Genomic DNA, 15,271 nt, shown 5'->3' with positions numbered 1-15,271 from the left:
AGAACATAAGAACATAAGAACAAAGGTAACTGCAGAAGGGCTATTGGCCCATACGAGGCAGCTCCTATCTATAACCACCCAATCCCACTCATATACTTGTCCAACCCGCGCTTGAAACAATCGAGGGACCCCACCTCCACCACGTTACGCGGCAATTGGTTCCACAAATCAACAACCCTGTTACTGAACCAGTATTTACCCATGTTGAACATTCATGTTGAACACAAATGATAATAATATTACAAATAGTCTGTAAATAATATCGAAATCCATCAAAAAGTTAACTTCATTTGTTAATATTTGGCATGTACACCCTAAATAATAATCAATTGATATGATATTACATAGAGAGGTTTTTTTTTAGGTCGGCGAGCTTGCCTTTCCGTCATTAATCCGGGACCGCAGCAGAAATTCATTAATGACATTTAACCGGAAAGAGTCAATTTCCTGCTGACACATTGTGTTGCGTACTCCCAGTGTGTAAAATGTACCAGCATCCTGCTAATCCCATGCCATAATCTGCACCAAACTTTTTGAGAATTCAAGAATACATGTAAAGCGTATCTAATCTAATAAGCCTATCTGGAGTAAAGAAATAACGAGGAATTTGACAGAGCGAATAAAAGCAAGTTGGTGAGACAGACAGGAGTAGACAGAAAAGCAGAAACAGACAGGCACCAGCAAACACGTACAGGCAGGCATATACACAGTCTTTAACCAATGGAAGTGATGCTGTTGAAGTAGACTCCATGCGCAGTATCAAATGTAGATATGACAGAGTCCAATATGCTCAGGGAGCTGTAAAATAGTTTAGTGACAGTTGAGAGGCGGAACCCAAAGAGCAGAATTTTAACCCTCGCAAGCACAATTAGCCGAGTACGGGAAAGCACAAAGACATGCAGGAAGAGAGAGATTTGATTGATTGATAAAGATTAAGCCACCCAAGAGGTGGCATGGGCATGAATACCCCGTAACGGTAGAGAGAGAGACAGGCAAAAAAGTGACAGGTAGACGCAAGCGCATTCACACACACACACACACAGGTTGAGAGACAGGGATTCAGACAGAATGATCCCACATCCTGTACATGCATACAACACACACAATATCTGCCAAAGTGCATATTGAAATTACTCCCAGCTAATTACTCTTGTATTTAATATTCATAAATCCTGAATTGGGTGCGACAGGTCGGATCTGGATCATGCCTTGTTCATTTCACTGACGAGCTTGTCATACTCGTCATGCAGTTGATAATTAATTCTGATACGAGTGACAGTTATGTTGGTACTTGATGACATAACGAAACTAGTACGATAACATTCCAAAAATAATGTAAATATCCACGATTTATCCAACATTTAGAACTCATATGTATTAATGATGATAAACAAAAAAAAAAAAATATATATATATATATATATATATATATATATATATATATATATATATATATATATATATATATATATATATATATATATATATATATATATATATATATATATATCCTGTTCAGATCAATGCAACAGAGAAGTTTTTTTTTTTAAGATTTTCGGGAAAAAATTTATGGTAGAATGTCCCTGCGTATCACACGAGCAGCCATATTGGTTGACGTTTTTTTTCCAGGGTGGAGAGGAGGGTGTGGAGTATCGTGTGGAGGGGGCGTGGGGCGCCCTCAGTGTGGACTCTGAGGGAGGAGTGAGCTTGCGTCGCGCCCTGGACCGCGAGGCTCCGGACGGAGCTATAGGCGTAGCCAAGATCGTGGGCGTGGACCACGGGCGGCCGCCCCTCACCGCCACTGCCACCCTCACCATCACAGTCACCGACGTCAACGACAGTCCGCCCGTCCTCCTCCCGCCCACACTCTTCCATGTGACCGAGGGCGCCGCGCCCACGCTCCTGGGCGCCCTCACTGCCACCGACCACGACGTGTGGGCGTTGGGGCACGGCCCGCCCTTCAACTTCTCCTTGGCGCCCACAAACCCCGCCCATGTCCTCGCCCACATCTCGCTCAAGTTCGACCCTCGTGAGTACTTTAGAATATAAATTTATTCACTCTTATGTAACTATAAATGCTGTGATTGTTCAAGTTCTCTTCCTGGCGATCAAACGATGGAAAGATTTTTATCCTCCTTCAAAGCTGGGTTTTCCGGGCGTTTAATGTCTAGTTACCTTTATCCAACTCCGCCATATCCTAAAATAACGTGACCAAACACATCGTAGCCTTGCGTGATGTAATCTAACTTATCCTTTACATAAACAAACGTATATAAGTTATTCACTCTCTCTCGATACTGAGATCTTATGAATAACATATACGTAACCAGTCTATATTTTTTTTATATTCATGTAAGTAAGTTGGCGATGTATTTTTTTTAGAAATGTGGGGAATGGGGAAATTCTAAAAACCACATATGCATAATGCTCCACCTTTGGTGCTCCGATATGGATGAAGTTTCCATAGTTATTTTTCCTCATCTATCCACTCCTGTTATAGCTCAGTGGGACCACCTTAAACCTTGACAGACCTGGACAGTGGTCGAGGCGGGGCCGAGGTATGGACAGTGGGCCCCGTGGACAGAGAGGAGCACCGTCAGCTGCTGGTGGGGGTGGTGGTGGCTGACGCGGGCGGGGTGTCCGCCACCCACACAGTCACAGTCATCGTCGACGACATCAACGACAACCCCATGAAGCCTGGAGCCAAGACCGTCTACCTCTGGAAGACCCAGGTGGGAATTCTGTTAAAACGTTTCCCAAGAAAAAGATTATTAACTTGCAGATGCTGAGTCAGTCAAACAATGGCTTAGTATTCTTGCCTCTTCTTGCTCTTCAGTTACACTCCGACTCTACTCAATCGTGCTATTTTTTATTTATTTTTATACCTACCTCTATGTTCTTTCCTAACATATACTGGTTTAACACCAACATCTCGTAAGCATACATAGGCGACGGCGCTACTGCTTCTTCATGCAAGCGTCTGGCCGCATCTATTATTTTACTTTCCTTAACCAAAGCAATCATTGCACCAGCTACTTTCCTTTCCCGATTGATCCTGTTCTCAACTTTGTACAAATTTCTCACTTAACAAACCCAGACCCAAGGTATTTATGTTCATCGGCCACTTACAGGCACCATTCCTTTCCTCCGTCCAATCCCAAATCCTTATCCTCATCCCTTCCAAGTGCTATATAGTCATAATGGCTAAGCACTTTCTCTTGATAATTTATAATTGTCTCTAAAGTGCTATAACTTTACCTTTGTCCCCATTCATTTTCATGTCTTCTCTCACATGCATCAAATTTCACATTCCCTTAATTACTCATATTATGGCTGTCTCCTTGGTTTATAATGGGTTTTCTCGTCTCCTGCAGGGCGGCGGGTCGGACGCACCGCTGGGCCGGGTGTTCGTGGACGACCCGGACGACTGGGACCTTGGGGACAAGACGTTCCGCTGGCTGGGGTCCCCACACCCGCTCTTCTCCCTCAACACCAACACTGGTGACCTGTTCGCCTCCAGCCAGGTGAGGGAGGCCAGGTAAGTCTCCTCAGCCATTCATTCTGAATCCTCATAGCATTTCATTCACTTAAATCGTGAGGGATTTTGAACTAAGACCTGCAAAAATACGTGACTGTCGCTCTACCAACCAGGCCAGGAGGATCACAATAAGTACCTCGGAAAGTACCTAACTAATGCTCAATCTGGGATTGAAACCTTCGCTAGGTTTCGACGGTACATGAGGCAATCCGCCGCTTTTATCTATCGTGTAAGCTCAGTGTTGCTACCCAACAGATATGAGCTGCAGTTCGCGGTGAGTGATCAGCTGTGGGGTCAGCGAGACGTAGAGGCCAACGTGACTGTGGCTGTGAGGATACTGACGCCCGACGCCCTTGCCCACGCCGCGCCCATCACCCTCACGCCCACCACTCCCGCCCACCTCGCCAAGGGATGGACGCCAGAGGTGGGCTTTTATAGTGTGAACACAGAATTTAGTTAGAAGTGTGGATTGTCTCTACTTTCCGAGCATATAACGAAGGTCGTCTGTTATCTGTTATTCCCATGTTCTCCCGTGTGCCCCATGTTCTTCCATGTGCTCCTATGTTCTTCATGCAATCCCATGTATTCTAAAAATTTAGAAGCATCAATTAAATTTTATACTCATTGTTGCGGCGCTAAACAGCAGGGCGGTGGCGGAGTGGGTCAGGTGATACAAGGTGTGCAGCGGGTGGTGGGTGAGGCCGCCCACACGGTGGAGGTGGTGAGCGTCTCCACCCATCTGGACCCGACCCACCTGGACCCGACCCACCTGGACCCGAACCACCTGGACCCGACCCACCTGGACCCGGCCTACCAACACGACACACCTCAAGAAACAGCAGACAGACAGTCCCCGGAGGCCAGCGTGTGGATCAGCATCAGAGACCGGAAGGGAAGCTTCATGGATCCTATCAAATTGCAAGGTCTTCTAGCTTTGCACTCACAACAGGTGTGTCCTTATATGTGATATATATATATATATATATATATATATATATATATATATATATATATATATATATATATATATATATATATATATATATATATATATATATATATATATATATATTAGTTGATTTTATACCCGCATTAGGTCAGGTGATAATACAATGAAGGTGAAAACATGGGGGGATACATAAGGGATAAACATAGGGGCTGCAGAAGGCTTATTGGCCCATACGAGGCATCTCCTATCTAAACACAAAGATTAATCCAGTGTAATTGGCCTGTTATGTTGGACATTGTCTTCTGTGTTGGCATCGATATGTTCTTGTCTTGTCCTTACTCTCATGGTGGGTAGAGTAAATAGTTCCGTGATTTGGGTGTTCATGGTAGGTCGCTCTATTCTTATGTGAATTGCCTCAAGAAACAAAACCATATGGTCTATAACAAACCATATGGTCAGAAGGAGGAAGAAGCTAAGGGGAGAACTTACCGTTAAATTATTCTTCCATATATTCTTGAGGCAATTCACATAAGAATAGAGCGACCTACCATGAACACCCAAATCACGGAACTATTTACTCTACCCACCATGAGAGTAAGGACAAGACAAGAACATATCGATGCCAACACAGAAGACAATGTCCAACATAACAGGCCAATTACACTGGATTAATCTTTGTGTTTAGATAGGAGATGCCTCGTATGGGCCAATAAGCCTTCTGCAGCCCCTATGTTTATCCCTTATGTATCCCCCCATGTTTTCACCTTCATTATATATATATATATATATATATATAACTGAAAACTCACACCCCAGAAGTGACTCGAACCCATACTCCCAGAAGCAAGATTACTATCCGAGTGCCGGCGGTGGGGTGGTTCAAATAGCCTCGGCTATCACCTCATTATGTCCGGTCGTGATGGTCAAGTGGATTAAGGCATCTTGTACATACCAGTTGCGTTGCTTCTGGGAGTATGGGTTCGAGTCACTTCTGGGGTGTGAGTTTTCAGTTGCATATTGTCCTGGGGACCATTCAGGCTTGTTCGCATTTGTGTTCCTCACGTGTGCCCCAAAGAATGAGGTGATTTGGTAAAATGCTATGCCCAAGATTACTATCCGAGTGCCGGCGGTGGGGTGGTTCAAATAGCCTCGGCTATCACCTCATTATGTCCGGTCGTGATGGTCAAGTGGATTAAGGCATCTTGTACATACCAGTTGCGTTGCTTCTGGGAGTATGGGTTCGAGTCACTTCTGGGGTGTGAGTTTTCAGTTGCATATTGTCCTGGGGACCATTCAGGCTTGTTCGCATATATATATATATATATATATATATATATATATATATATATATAAATGCCAAGGACTACAAAGAAATTAGTAGGAGATATGTCTAAACCCCAATAATTGTATGGAATTCTTGCGTGTCGATTATAATCAACTGGAGAGCAATCATTTGTTTACATTCTTCACAGATGGAGGCGGCCACCAACTTGACGGTGGTGATCAAGTCTCCGACCGCTTGGTCTGACGGAGTGCCTCTGGGGTTCCGGGATGACCCAGCCCTCCGTGCAGGCCCGCTTGATCCCTCCTCGGCCGCCTACCGCGCCTCCACCACCCTACCACTACAGGTAACGAGCAGAGTTCAGCTTAGTCACGAAGTGGAAAGTTCAGCTAGGACTTGGAGCATGAAAGTTAAACCATGATGAATGGAGAATATATCGTCTCGATCCTGTAGACGGTACGTCAGCTAGATCCTGTAGAGAGCAGGTCAGCTAGATCTTGTAGAGAGTTGGTCAGCTAGATACTGTGGAGAGCAGGTCAGCTAGCTTGAGTGTAGCTAAGGTCTTGGAAGGTTATGTGAAAGCAAGGGTTGCCATACTGAGTGAAAGTAAGGTCAATTAAGTTTTGTGCCAATGAAAGTAAAGCGTCATAAGGTGTCAGCCGTTGTCTAAGGGTTCTGAGCCGAGCATTGACCCGACAATCACATCTAAGCGAGTACATTTGCGTGAGTACACCGTGGTCCAGGTGGGAATACCGTGGCCCAGATGGGTATACCGTGGTCCAGGTGGGTATTGCTGCTCGCCACCTGGGTGAAACGGGTTACGAAAACCAAAATTAAGCAACTAAATCTCATCCAGCCTTACTGGATAAGAGAGGAAACAGAAAACAAGGGAGAATAAATGAGAATATATTCCAATACCCGAGAGGAATACGAACAAAGGCACATAGATGAACATTATAACTGGTATACTCATACCAGGATGAGTAACAGGTACTTAATACAGAAATTTAATATCTGAATAATCAAGGACTATGAGGAACTGTATGGAGGCTCTCTACACTGATTTAAATATATACCTGAATATATGTACTAGAATATATTATTGAATCTGAGTTAAATATTAATACCTATAACTACGCCAATGTGAGTTATACAAACACACACACACACACACACACACACACACACACACACACACACACACACACACACACACACACACACACAATATGGTAAAGGAAAATCAAAACAGACGATTGTTCTTCAGGTGGTGGACATCAACTCGACATCTCTGGTGACCCCACGCCTCTCCCACGCCCATTCCTGCCACGCCCACGAGTACGAGACCTGCACGGCCTCCTCCTGCCTCAACGGTGGGCGTTGTGTGGCCACCTCTACCGGCAACAGGTAACGTACCGGTGTATTTTGGTCATGTGCTCCTGCCCAAGTTGAGACATGGGCTCAAGTACCACCTTCCTTGTTTAAGGGGCTTCTTCTCCGTGGTTTAGCGTGCTTTAGTTCTCTCTTCCTGTGGTGTAGTATGCACAAATACAGTCTTATTTGAATTTATGTAGTTAACCTGGTCTGGTTAACTACATGCCCCCACTCTTCATGGTGTATTGTGTCAAGCTCTGTCTCCTCCAAGGTGCAATGTGCACAAGTTCACTCTCCCGATGAGGTAAAAAAAGAAAAAAGTACTTATGTTCCATCATCCAGTGTTGTTAAAGAGGCAAGTACCACCTCTACGGAATGGCAGTGACAGCAAACCGTTCTCAGGTTACGTTCGCCTAAGCCGCAGCAGACCCCCCCCCCCCTCCCTCTTAATAGAAAATAAAATAAAAATGAGTATGATACATTTTGAGAGGGGCTACGGTAGGTTAGGTGTTTTGTTTCTGTTAATGATATGTATTCGCAGCACGTTAGTGAAGCATTGTGACGTACAGGTCGAACACGGAAGACAGCAGGCTGCCTATCAGGTGTCATGTGTGAAGGGTTTTAATTCATAAACAGGGGCGTTGGGAGGGGGGAGGGGAGAGAGACGACTGCCGGGTCATCGAGTGTTCGATTATTGTTCATGAGGATGGGTTGCCATCCTCATGAACAGCCGCATTCATATTTACATCAAAATTTCACTCAATTACAAAATCCCTTCCCTAAGTGTATACGAATGTGGTTCTGAGGAGCGCTCGTGCATTGGCCGACACAAAATATATTCATATTACCGACTGTGAATTTAAATAAAAGTACATCCGTAGCTGTGTATTTTTATACTTCGGTAATTTTGTGTTGTAAACTGTTTTGCATTGTGCAGGTGCGTGTGTCCAGGAGGGTCGTGGGGGGCGCGGTGCAAAGTGCTGGCCCGCACCTTCACAGGCGACGGGTGGGCGTGGGTCCGCCCGCTGCCTCCCTGCTTCCCTACCACCATATCTCTCCGGCTCCTCACACGCCGTCCCCACGCCCTCGTCCTCTATTCCGGCCCTCTGGCGACCGTCCCACGCCACCCGGACGACCCACCCACGCCCATGCTTGCTCTACAAGTGTGGCGTGGGCGTCCTCAGCTGCTGCTGGAGGGAGGCGCCGAAGCTCTCAAACTGGAGGTCAACCGCACAGTCAACGACGGTGACTGGCACACCATCCATCTTCACCTCCACGCTCACGTAAGTCACGCTTATACACAGCCAACGACGGTGACCGGTATACCATCTATGTTCACTGTCGTTTAGGTCAAGTAGCACAGACGCTCGACACTGTAAACACATCTAGTCACGCACACACTTGTGTGTGCGTGACTTTTGTCAATATTATCAAAGGCAGGGTTCAAATGGTGAAAAGTTGATTGATTGATGAACATTAAGCCACCCAAGAGGTGGCACCTTTCAGTGACTTCCCTCGTTTCTATTGGACCAGTTGAGTATTCCCTTTACAAATGTTGCACCTTTTCCGTGCCAAGTAAACGACTGACTCTGACTATAAAATAATACCACTTCCCCTTTCCTCGGCACAAAGGGCGCGTCTCTGATGGTAGACCTGTGTGGGCGCCAACAGGACAGTAGCGACGACTCTCAGTGCGGGGCGCGAGGGACCTGGCTCAGCCCTGAGCCCCTGAAGAGGTGGTTTGCCTTAGGTCCCTTGCAAGTAGGAGGACTGGCACACGCGCCTCCAAACCCCGCCCACCACGGATGGCGTGAAGCACCCACGCCACGCCCACTAGACGGCTGTCTCTCACACCTCACACTCGACCGTCAGGTGAGGTTATGCCCATTGAGGCTGTCAGTTTGTGGAAGAAACTGCTGTATCGGCGGGCAGGGCGGGCGATGCATCAACTGACTGTCCCGTAGCTTCCTTACAGCTGGTGGACCTCGGGGAACCCGCCTACAGCTGCGGTAGTAAGGGCGGCTGCCACTTCCAGACGGCGGCGTGTCCGGGTGGCTGTGGGCACCGCGGCCTGTGTGTGGGTGGCATCAACCACCCAGTGTGTGAGTGTGATCCAGGGTGGGCGGGGCCCAACTGTGCCACGCCCACCGTTCCTGCCACTTTTGGACCTTCGTCGTTTGTGAAACTGGCGCTGAGCTTCATGCCGGCGCCACAGATGGTGATGGTGCAGCTGCGTCTCAGAACCCGCAGCACAGGACATGGCCTCCTGCTGCACCTCGCCGCCCACCAACATTCCCGGGCATTGACAATTCAAGTAGGAGAATTTTATATGACGTTAAACTTAACACCATCATTATTCTCTTTTATTTGTGACCATACTATATGAATGCGTTATTTCGTACGTTATAAGCACTTCAGGTCAGCTAATAATATGTCAAATGGTACATTTACATAGCTGCGGGATGGAGTGGTTTGCGCGTCGGCCGCAGGGGCGGCGCGGGCGGCATGCGTGGAGGGGCGGCCGGTGGGTGACGGCGCCTGGCACACCGTCAGGGCGGAGCATCACGGCCCCAACCTGGTGGTGAGCGTCGACGACGGCGACTTCTGGCGACGCAACGAGACTCTAGTGTCACTAGAGATGCCCGAGAGAGAAGGGAGCGTCTCCCAGCCTCCCGTCTCCCAGCTAGAAGATGGGGTGACATTGGGAGGCTTTCCGGACTTTGTGGGTATGAGTCTCGCCAGCGTTGTGGACGATCTACAGGACAGTGAGTCTAGCTAGACTGGGTCTAACTGCAGCTCTTATTTCCTATTTCATTGTGGTTATTCTTGTTATGATTGTGGTTATTCATCTTATTCATGTGGTTATTCTTATTTTCAATGTGGCTATCATATGGAAAGTAAGTGTATGTTAGCTTTATTTTTATGTGGCCTGTCAGGCTGTATCGACGACGTACGTGTCTCAGGCCGTCAGCTGCAGCTGCCGCCAGCTGTGAATGGCAGCAGGTGGGGTCAGGTGACCAGCTGGCAGGGTCTGGAGCCTGGCTGCACCGCCCCTGATGCCTGCCTGAATGCCACCTGCGACGCGCCCCTCTCCTGTGTCTCCACCTGGGGCACCGCCACCTGCAGGTCAGTCACCTAGTCGCCTCCAGTCTCTTAACACCGAGGTCATAAAGGATTTCATAACACATATTGTACTTATTACAAACTAAATGGTCCTCATAACGCACTCATTGTCCTCATAACACGCCTATTGCCTCTATAACGCACTTATTGCCCTCATAATACTCTTAATTGCCCCTCATAACACACTTATTTCGTTTAAAACACACACATATGTCCTGATAACACTGAGTTCGCGCACTTTAATAGTTAATAACTTAACAAATTGCACAAATTACCTTAACAGCTCCTCAGGCGAATGCAGTTTACTATTAATTGTGCAACAAGGCTAGTTATTTAAGGCCATAGACACCGTAACACGACGTCTCCCACTTCAAGAGACCTCTCAAAAATGACCAGGAATGTTGCTTTCCCCCCCTGGTCAGCTGTGGTCCAGGAGAGCAGGTGGTGGGAAGCGCCTGTGAGGACGTGGACGAGTGCGCATGGCGGCCCTGCCTGCATGGCGGCTCCTGCTACAACCTGCGGCCCGGCTTCCAGTGTGTCTGCGGCCCGGGCCACACAGGCGATCATTGCCAGTGGACGGAAGTGGCCACCGCGGGCCACCCACTAGCGGCCCCTGTGGCCATCGCCGCCCTTACAGTGTCACTACTACTTCTGGGTTAGTATAGTGCCCCATATTATCATTCTTTTTTTTTTAAGTGTTTCAGTTCCAGAATCTAATACTGTATCTGCATTTCGTGGCATTTTCTATATTATAGTTTTAAAGAAGGTTCGTATCCTTCCAGCGTTGATCTAAGCATGCTATGTGACCTGCCTTTACTGTCAAGTTTCTGCTGAGTTCGTAATAGTTATTACTGGCGCAGCAATCGTGTCTTTGTGTTTAGTGATAGTGTTAATGTCGTATATTTATCAGTCCCCCATACAAAACACATGACTTGGGAAATTGAAAGATACTGCAATTCAATATTATTATTGGTGCATATTTTCACAATTCACAATATAAAATTCAAAATGGTTGGGCCACAACATTTTTCAACTCATTCTTACCTGATTTTCCAATCCACAGTCATATTGTTTTCTCAACAGCCCAACCCATTTCCTTCGTGTTATTCTAATATGATAATTCAAATAAAGAAGCGCAAAGTTCTTCGTTGCTACTGGTCCTTATACCTGCGGTTTAGTGGTGGTGGGCGTGGTGGTGTCCCTGCGGCTGCGCCGTCAGCGGGTCCCCCGGGGATCGGGAGGACGCCAGAGCGAGGAACAAGGTCTGAGAGCGAAGGCTAAACACGAGGAGATGGAGGTGTTGACCAGGCTGGGAGACGAGCGCCACCAGGCCCTCCTTCAGGGTCTGCAGCATGGACCTCCTCCGTCTCTCACCCAGTGCACAGGTGGGCTGCAGCTTCCTCTCGTGGTGTTGCTTGGACACTTTGGCAGTGGTCATGGTGTTATGCTTTGCATTTTAGTATTATTATTATTATAAATCAATATTACTATTTGTTATTACTACTGTTGTATTTGTTATGATTTGTCATTTTCTGTGACCACACCTGTATCGATGTGGCTAGGCCCACTTTTTTACATTATTGACTACCATTTTGTTGTATTAGCCATTTATTTGCAATATTATGCAGCCAGTCACCAAACCTTTAAATATATGTATATATGTCGTACCTAGTAGCCAGAACTCACTACTCAGCCTACTATGCAAGGCCCGATTTGCCTAATAAGCCAAGTTTTCATGAATTAATTGTTTTTCGACTACCTAACCTACCTAACCTAACCTAACCTAACTTTTTCGGCTACCTAACCTAACTTAACCTATAGAGATAGGTTAGGTTAGGTTAGGTAGGGTTGGTTAGGTTCGGTCATATATCTACTCTAATTTTATCTCCAATAAAAAACAATTGACCTCATACATAATGAAATGGGTAGCTTTATCATTTCATAAGAAAAAAATTAGAGAAAATATATTAATTCAGGAAAACTTGGCTTATTAGGCAAATTGGGCCGCGCATAGTAGGCTGAGAAGTGAGTTCTGGCTACTAGGTACGACATATATATATATATATATATATATATATATATATATATATATATATATATATATATATATATATATATATATATATATATATATATATATATATACCACTGAAGTCCGTGTCATCCCCGATGTTCCAGGAGGTGGGGTCGTGTCTGTGAGTGCTGGGGTTGCGGTCAGTGTCGGTGCGGGCGCGCTGGCAGGCAGAGGCGTGGGGGGCTCAGACCCCCTGCCAGCCAAGGACGACCTTCGAGCCTACGCCTACGAGGGAGACGGATCATCTGCCGGGTCTCTGTCCTCAGCATTATCAGGTCCGTAATTCCACGGTTCGTCAGTCAGGTCTGTAATGGCAAAGTTCGTAAGTCGAGTCCGCAGCTACAAGGTCTGAAAGTCAGGTTTGTAGCCGCAGGGCTTGTCACAGTTGTAGCTGCAAGGTTCTCAAGTCAGGTCTATAGCAGCAAAGTTCATAAGACAGATCTGTAACTGCAAAGTACAGAATACACGTCTGTAACTGTTAAGACCCCAAGACAAGTTGAGGAAAGGTTTGTAATTTTGTAATTCAGGTAGCACATCTTCAGGCAATACTTGTCTCACCTACAATTCAATATATCACGTTATTAACAGTTTGGCCATATTTCCATTATTAAGAAGTCTGCTTCCTGTCAAGTTTAATCAGAGAACCACTAATTAAACTCTTGGCTTTAACTGCGGAGAGACACATTACTGTCGTCAGATTTCTACTGGTCTCCGTATAATCTTTATACTAATATCTCGGATGCATTTAGTAATCACTAATAGAATATTATCGTAATGACTGTGTTTTTCTTGTCTTATTTGATATATAAATCTATCATTATGGCAAACTTTCATTATGACCTGCACGCTTATCTGGAAATTCTGCAAGCATATAACGGGAACATTTATTGTATGTAGACGTCCATCCCACACATTTCATAATAAAAGAAGATTCGACTTGGTAGTGGTCCAGGACGAACCGAAACCTCGTCACTGTATTTATTTTCCACATGTGTGGGTTGGGTGTCTAAATTTTAGCCACGTTATTGGCACGCCGTTTGTATTTATGTATCTCTTTTGTTTGTTTTTTCTCAACAGGTCTTCGGGAGGAGCAATGTGATACAGAAAACTTTAAACTACTTGTTCCGGAATTTCTTGAAGTTGTGGATTTGCTGAAGAACCTTCCCGATGCAGCCAAATCCCCCTCACTTGCGTCCAAACTTGATGATCATCGAAGGGGTAATGCAAATCCTCCTTTGGCACGAAGGACAGCTGGACAGTCAGGGTCACTGTGTTCCAACGGTGACAAGATTCCTGCCGCAGTGAGGAGGAACGCAGGATTATCTCCTGAAGACACTCAACCGGCAAATGATCAGGTTCTCAAGTCGACGTCCCAGGAAGGAGAAGGCATGACAATGTGTTGAATTAATCAAGTAGGTCCTACAGGTGCAACACTCTACCTGATCCCATACGTGATGGACCTAAGCAACCAGGAAAACAATACGATTTTGCTTAATGGACTTCAGGAAATGAATTTCCAAAATTGAATTTCGAACTCAATCAAACTAGTTTCTCTGATTTGATTCAATCACTGCGATTATGAATTACCACGCAGTGCATAGTCACACGATGGAAATAAAGCATGATAACCCAAAGAAAAGATCAGGAAATACAAAAAATGCAATTAAATTTTTTGTTAGCTAAATGGAACTTTAAAAGGAACCTCAAATTTTAGGATAAATGTGAATTGTTTAAAGTAACCTGAAAATAAATGTACAAAATATGTGTTGTGAAATAAAGTGTGACCAAGGTAAGGTAATTATCGGGGAAAGCACTAAGCCAGTGAGGAGGAAGCACTAAACACTTGTCTACAGCCTAACAACATAAGCTTTTAAGGGTTGATAGATGTTAATCTTCTTGTTTGAGGAGCTGTTCACTTGAGACAGTTAAGCAAGTCCCAGCTGTGTCTGGGTACAAGTGACAGGATGAACAACCCAGCGGGTTTTCTTCCTATTGGGGAGTGTTGTACATGCGGCTATCGCGGTGTGTCCATTCACAAGATGAGTGGCGCTGCCCAATAAACTCGCCCCTCGGGGCAAAATTTAAATTTAAAAATTCTGGCAGAGTTGAGTTTTACAAGCCAGAACAGGCGGTGGGTCCGGTACTTTGTCGAGAACGCCTACAAGCAACTCTGAACTACGAAATAACATTGACACAAAATCAATTCTCTCTCTCTCTCTCTCTCTCTCTCTCTCTCTCTCTCTCTCTCTCTCTCTCTCTCTCTCTCTCTCTCTCTCTCTCTCTCTCTCTCTCTCTGAGTGACACGACATTTCCATTTGTTGACTGGATGTTTTAGGCTGTGATATTCTTTTACCAATTACTTTTACTTTTACTAATTTAGTATTAACATTTTGTGACCAAAATGTTTGAAAAAAGGGGATCAAATGTGACGTGATTTCGGATATTTTGTATTTTTATAGAATATCTGAATTATACCTTTTAATCATAAATGTGTGTTATTCTCCTTTAGATATCCCACATGTCTTCGGCATGGTATATATACTATACATGGCGAGGCGTAATGGTTAATGTATTGTTCACTTTGTCAATGGGATAAGAACCATTGGGCCTGGCCGGAATCTAGACAGGTGACCGCGTTGACAGCCAAGCCCATTGACTAGAGTGACCTCGAGAAGCCTGTCCCCCGACATTGGTATATTTTGTTTGTCTTGTCAAATAAGTTTCGTATATAAAGTGTATTAAGCTATTCAGCACTAAATGCCACAAAAGTAGAACATTCCGTCTTCTTACCGGAACAGACAGTTCTTTGAGTATATATATATATATATATATATATATATATATATATATATATATATATATATATATAAATATATATATATATATATATATATATATATATATATATATATATATATATATATATATATA

At 45.1% G+C, this 15,271-nt stretch overlaps 1 protein-coding gene across 2 annotated transcripts in view; it reads left to right on the top strand.

Annotated features, from left to right (window-relative positions):
• LOC123766251 (putative neural-cadherin 2) overlaps positions 1 to 14,829 on the top strand; it is a 49,687-nt gene extending 34,858 nt beyond the window's left edge. The window contains exons 8-23 of one of the 2 annotated variants that reach the window (XM_069301451.1): positions 1,630 to 2,029; positions 2,530 to 2,732; positions 3,375 to 3,538; positions 3,794 to 3,962; positions 4,182 to 4,487; positions 5,960 to 6,115; positions 7,037 to 7,176; positions 8,081 to 8,426; positions 8,776 to 9,015; positions 9,119 to 9,457; positions 9,599 to 9,869; positions 10,080 to 10,269; positions 10,689 to 10,921; positions 11,445 to 11,651; positions 12,445 to 12,615; positions 13,418 to 14,829. In XM_069301451.1, coding sequence (XP_069157552.1) covers positions 1,630 to 2,029; positions 2,530 to 2,732; positions 3,375 to 3,538; positions 3,794 to 3,962; positions 4,182 to 4,487; positions 5,960 to 6,115; positions 7,037 to 7,176; positions 8,081 to 8,426; positions 8,776 to 9,015; positions 9,119 to 9,457; positions 9,599 to 9,869; positions 10,080 to 10,269; positions 10,689 to 10,921; positions 11,445 to 11,651; positions 12,445 to 12,615; positions 13,418 to 13,743 — 3,861 coding nt within the window. In that variant the 3' untranslated portion in view covers positions 13,744 to 14,829. Of the gene's footprint in view, positions 1 to 1,629; positions 2,030 to 2,529; positions 2,733 to 3,374; positions 3,539 to 3,793; positions 3,963 to 4,181; positions 4,488 to 5,959; positions 6,116 to 7,036; positions 7,177 to 8,080; positions 8,427 to 8,775; positions 9,016 to 9,118; positions 9,458 to 9,598; positions 9,909 to 10,079; positions 10,270 to 10,688; positions 10,922 to 11,444; positions 11,652 to 12,444; positions 12,616 to 13,417 lie in introns of both variants that reach the window. The other variant, XM_069301446.1, reaches the window with a different exon arrangement.
• Positions 14,830 to 15,271: the final 442 nt, after the last annotated feature.

Source organism: Procambarus clarkii, chromosome 5, assembly GCF_040958095.1.
Source record: "Procambarus clarkii isolate CNS0578487 chromosome 5, FALCON_Pclarkii_2.0, whole genome shotgun sequence".
Classification (NCBI taxonomy): domain Eukaryota; kingdom Metazoa; phylum Arthropoda; class Malacostraca; order Decapoda; family Cambaridae; genus Procambarus; species Procambarus clarkii.
The sequence above is the reverse complement of the archived record's forward strand: the minus strand, read 5'-3'. Positions and strand labels throughout refer to the sequence as shown.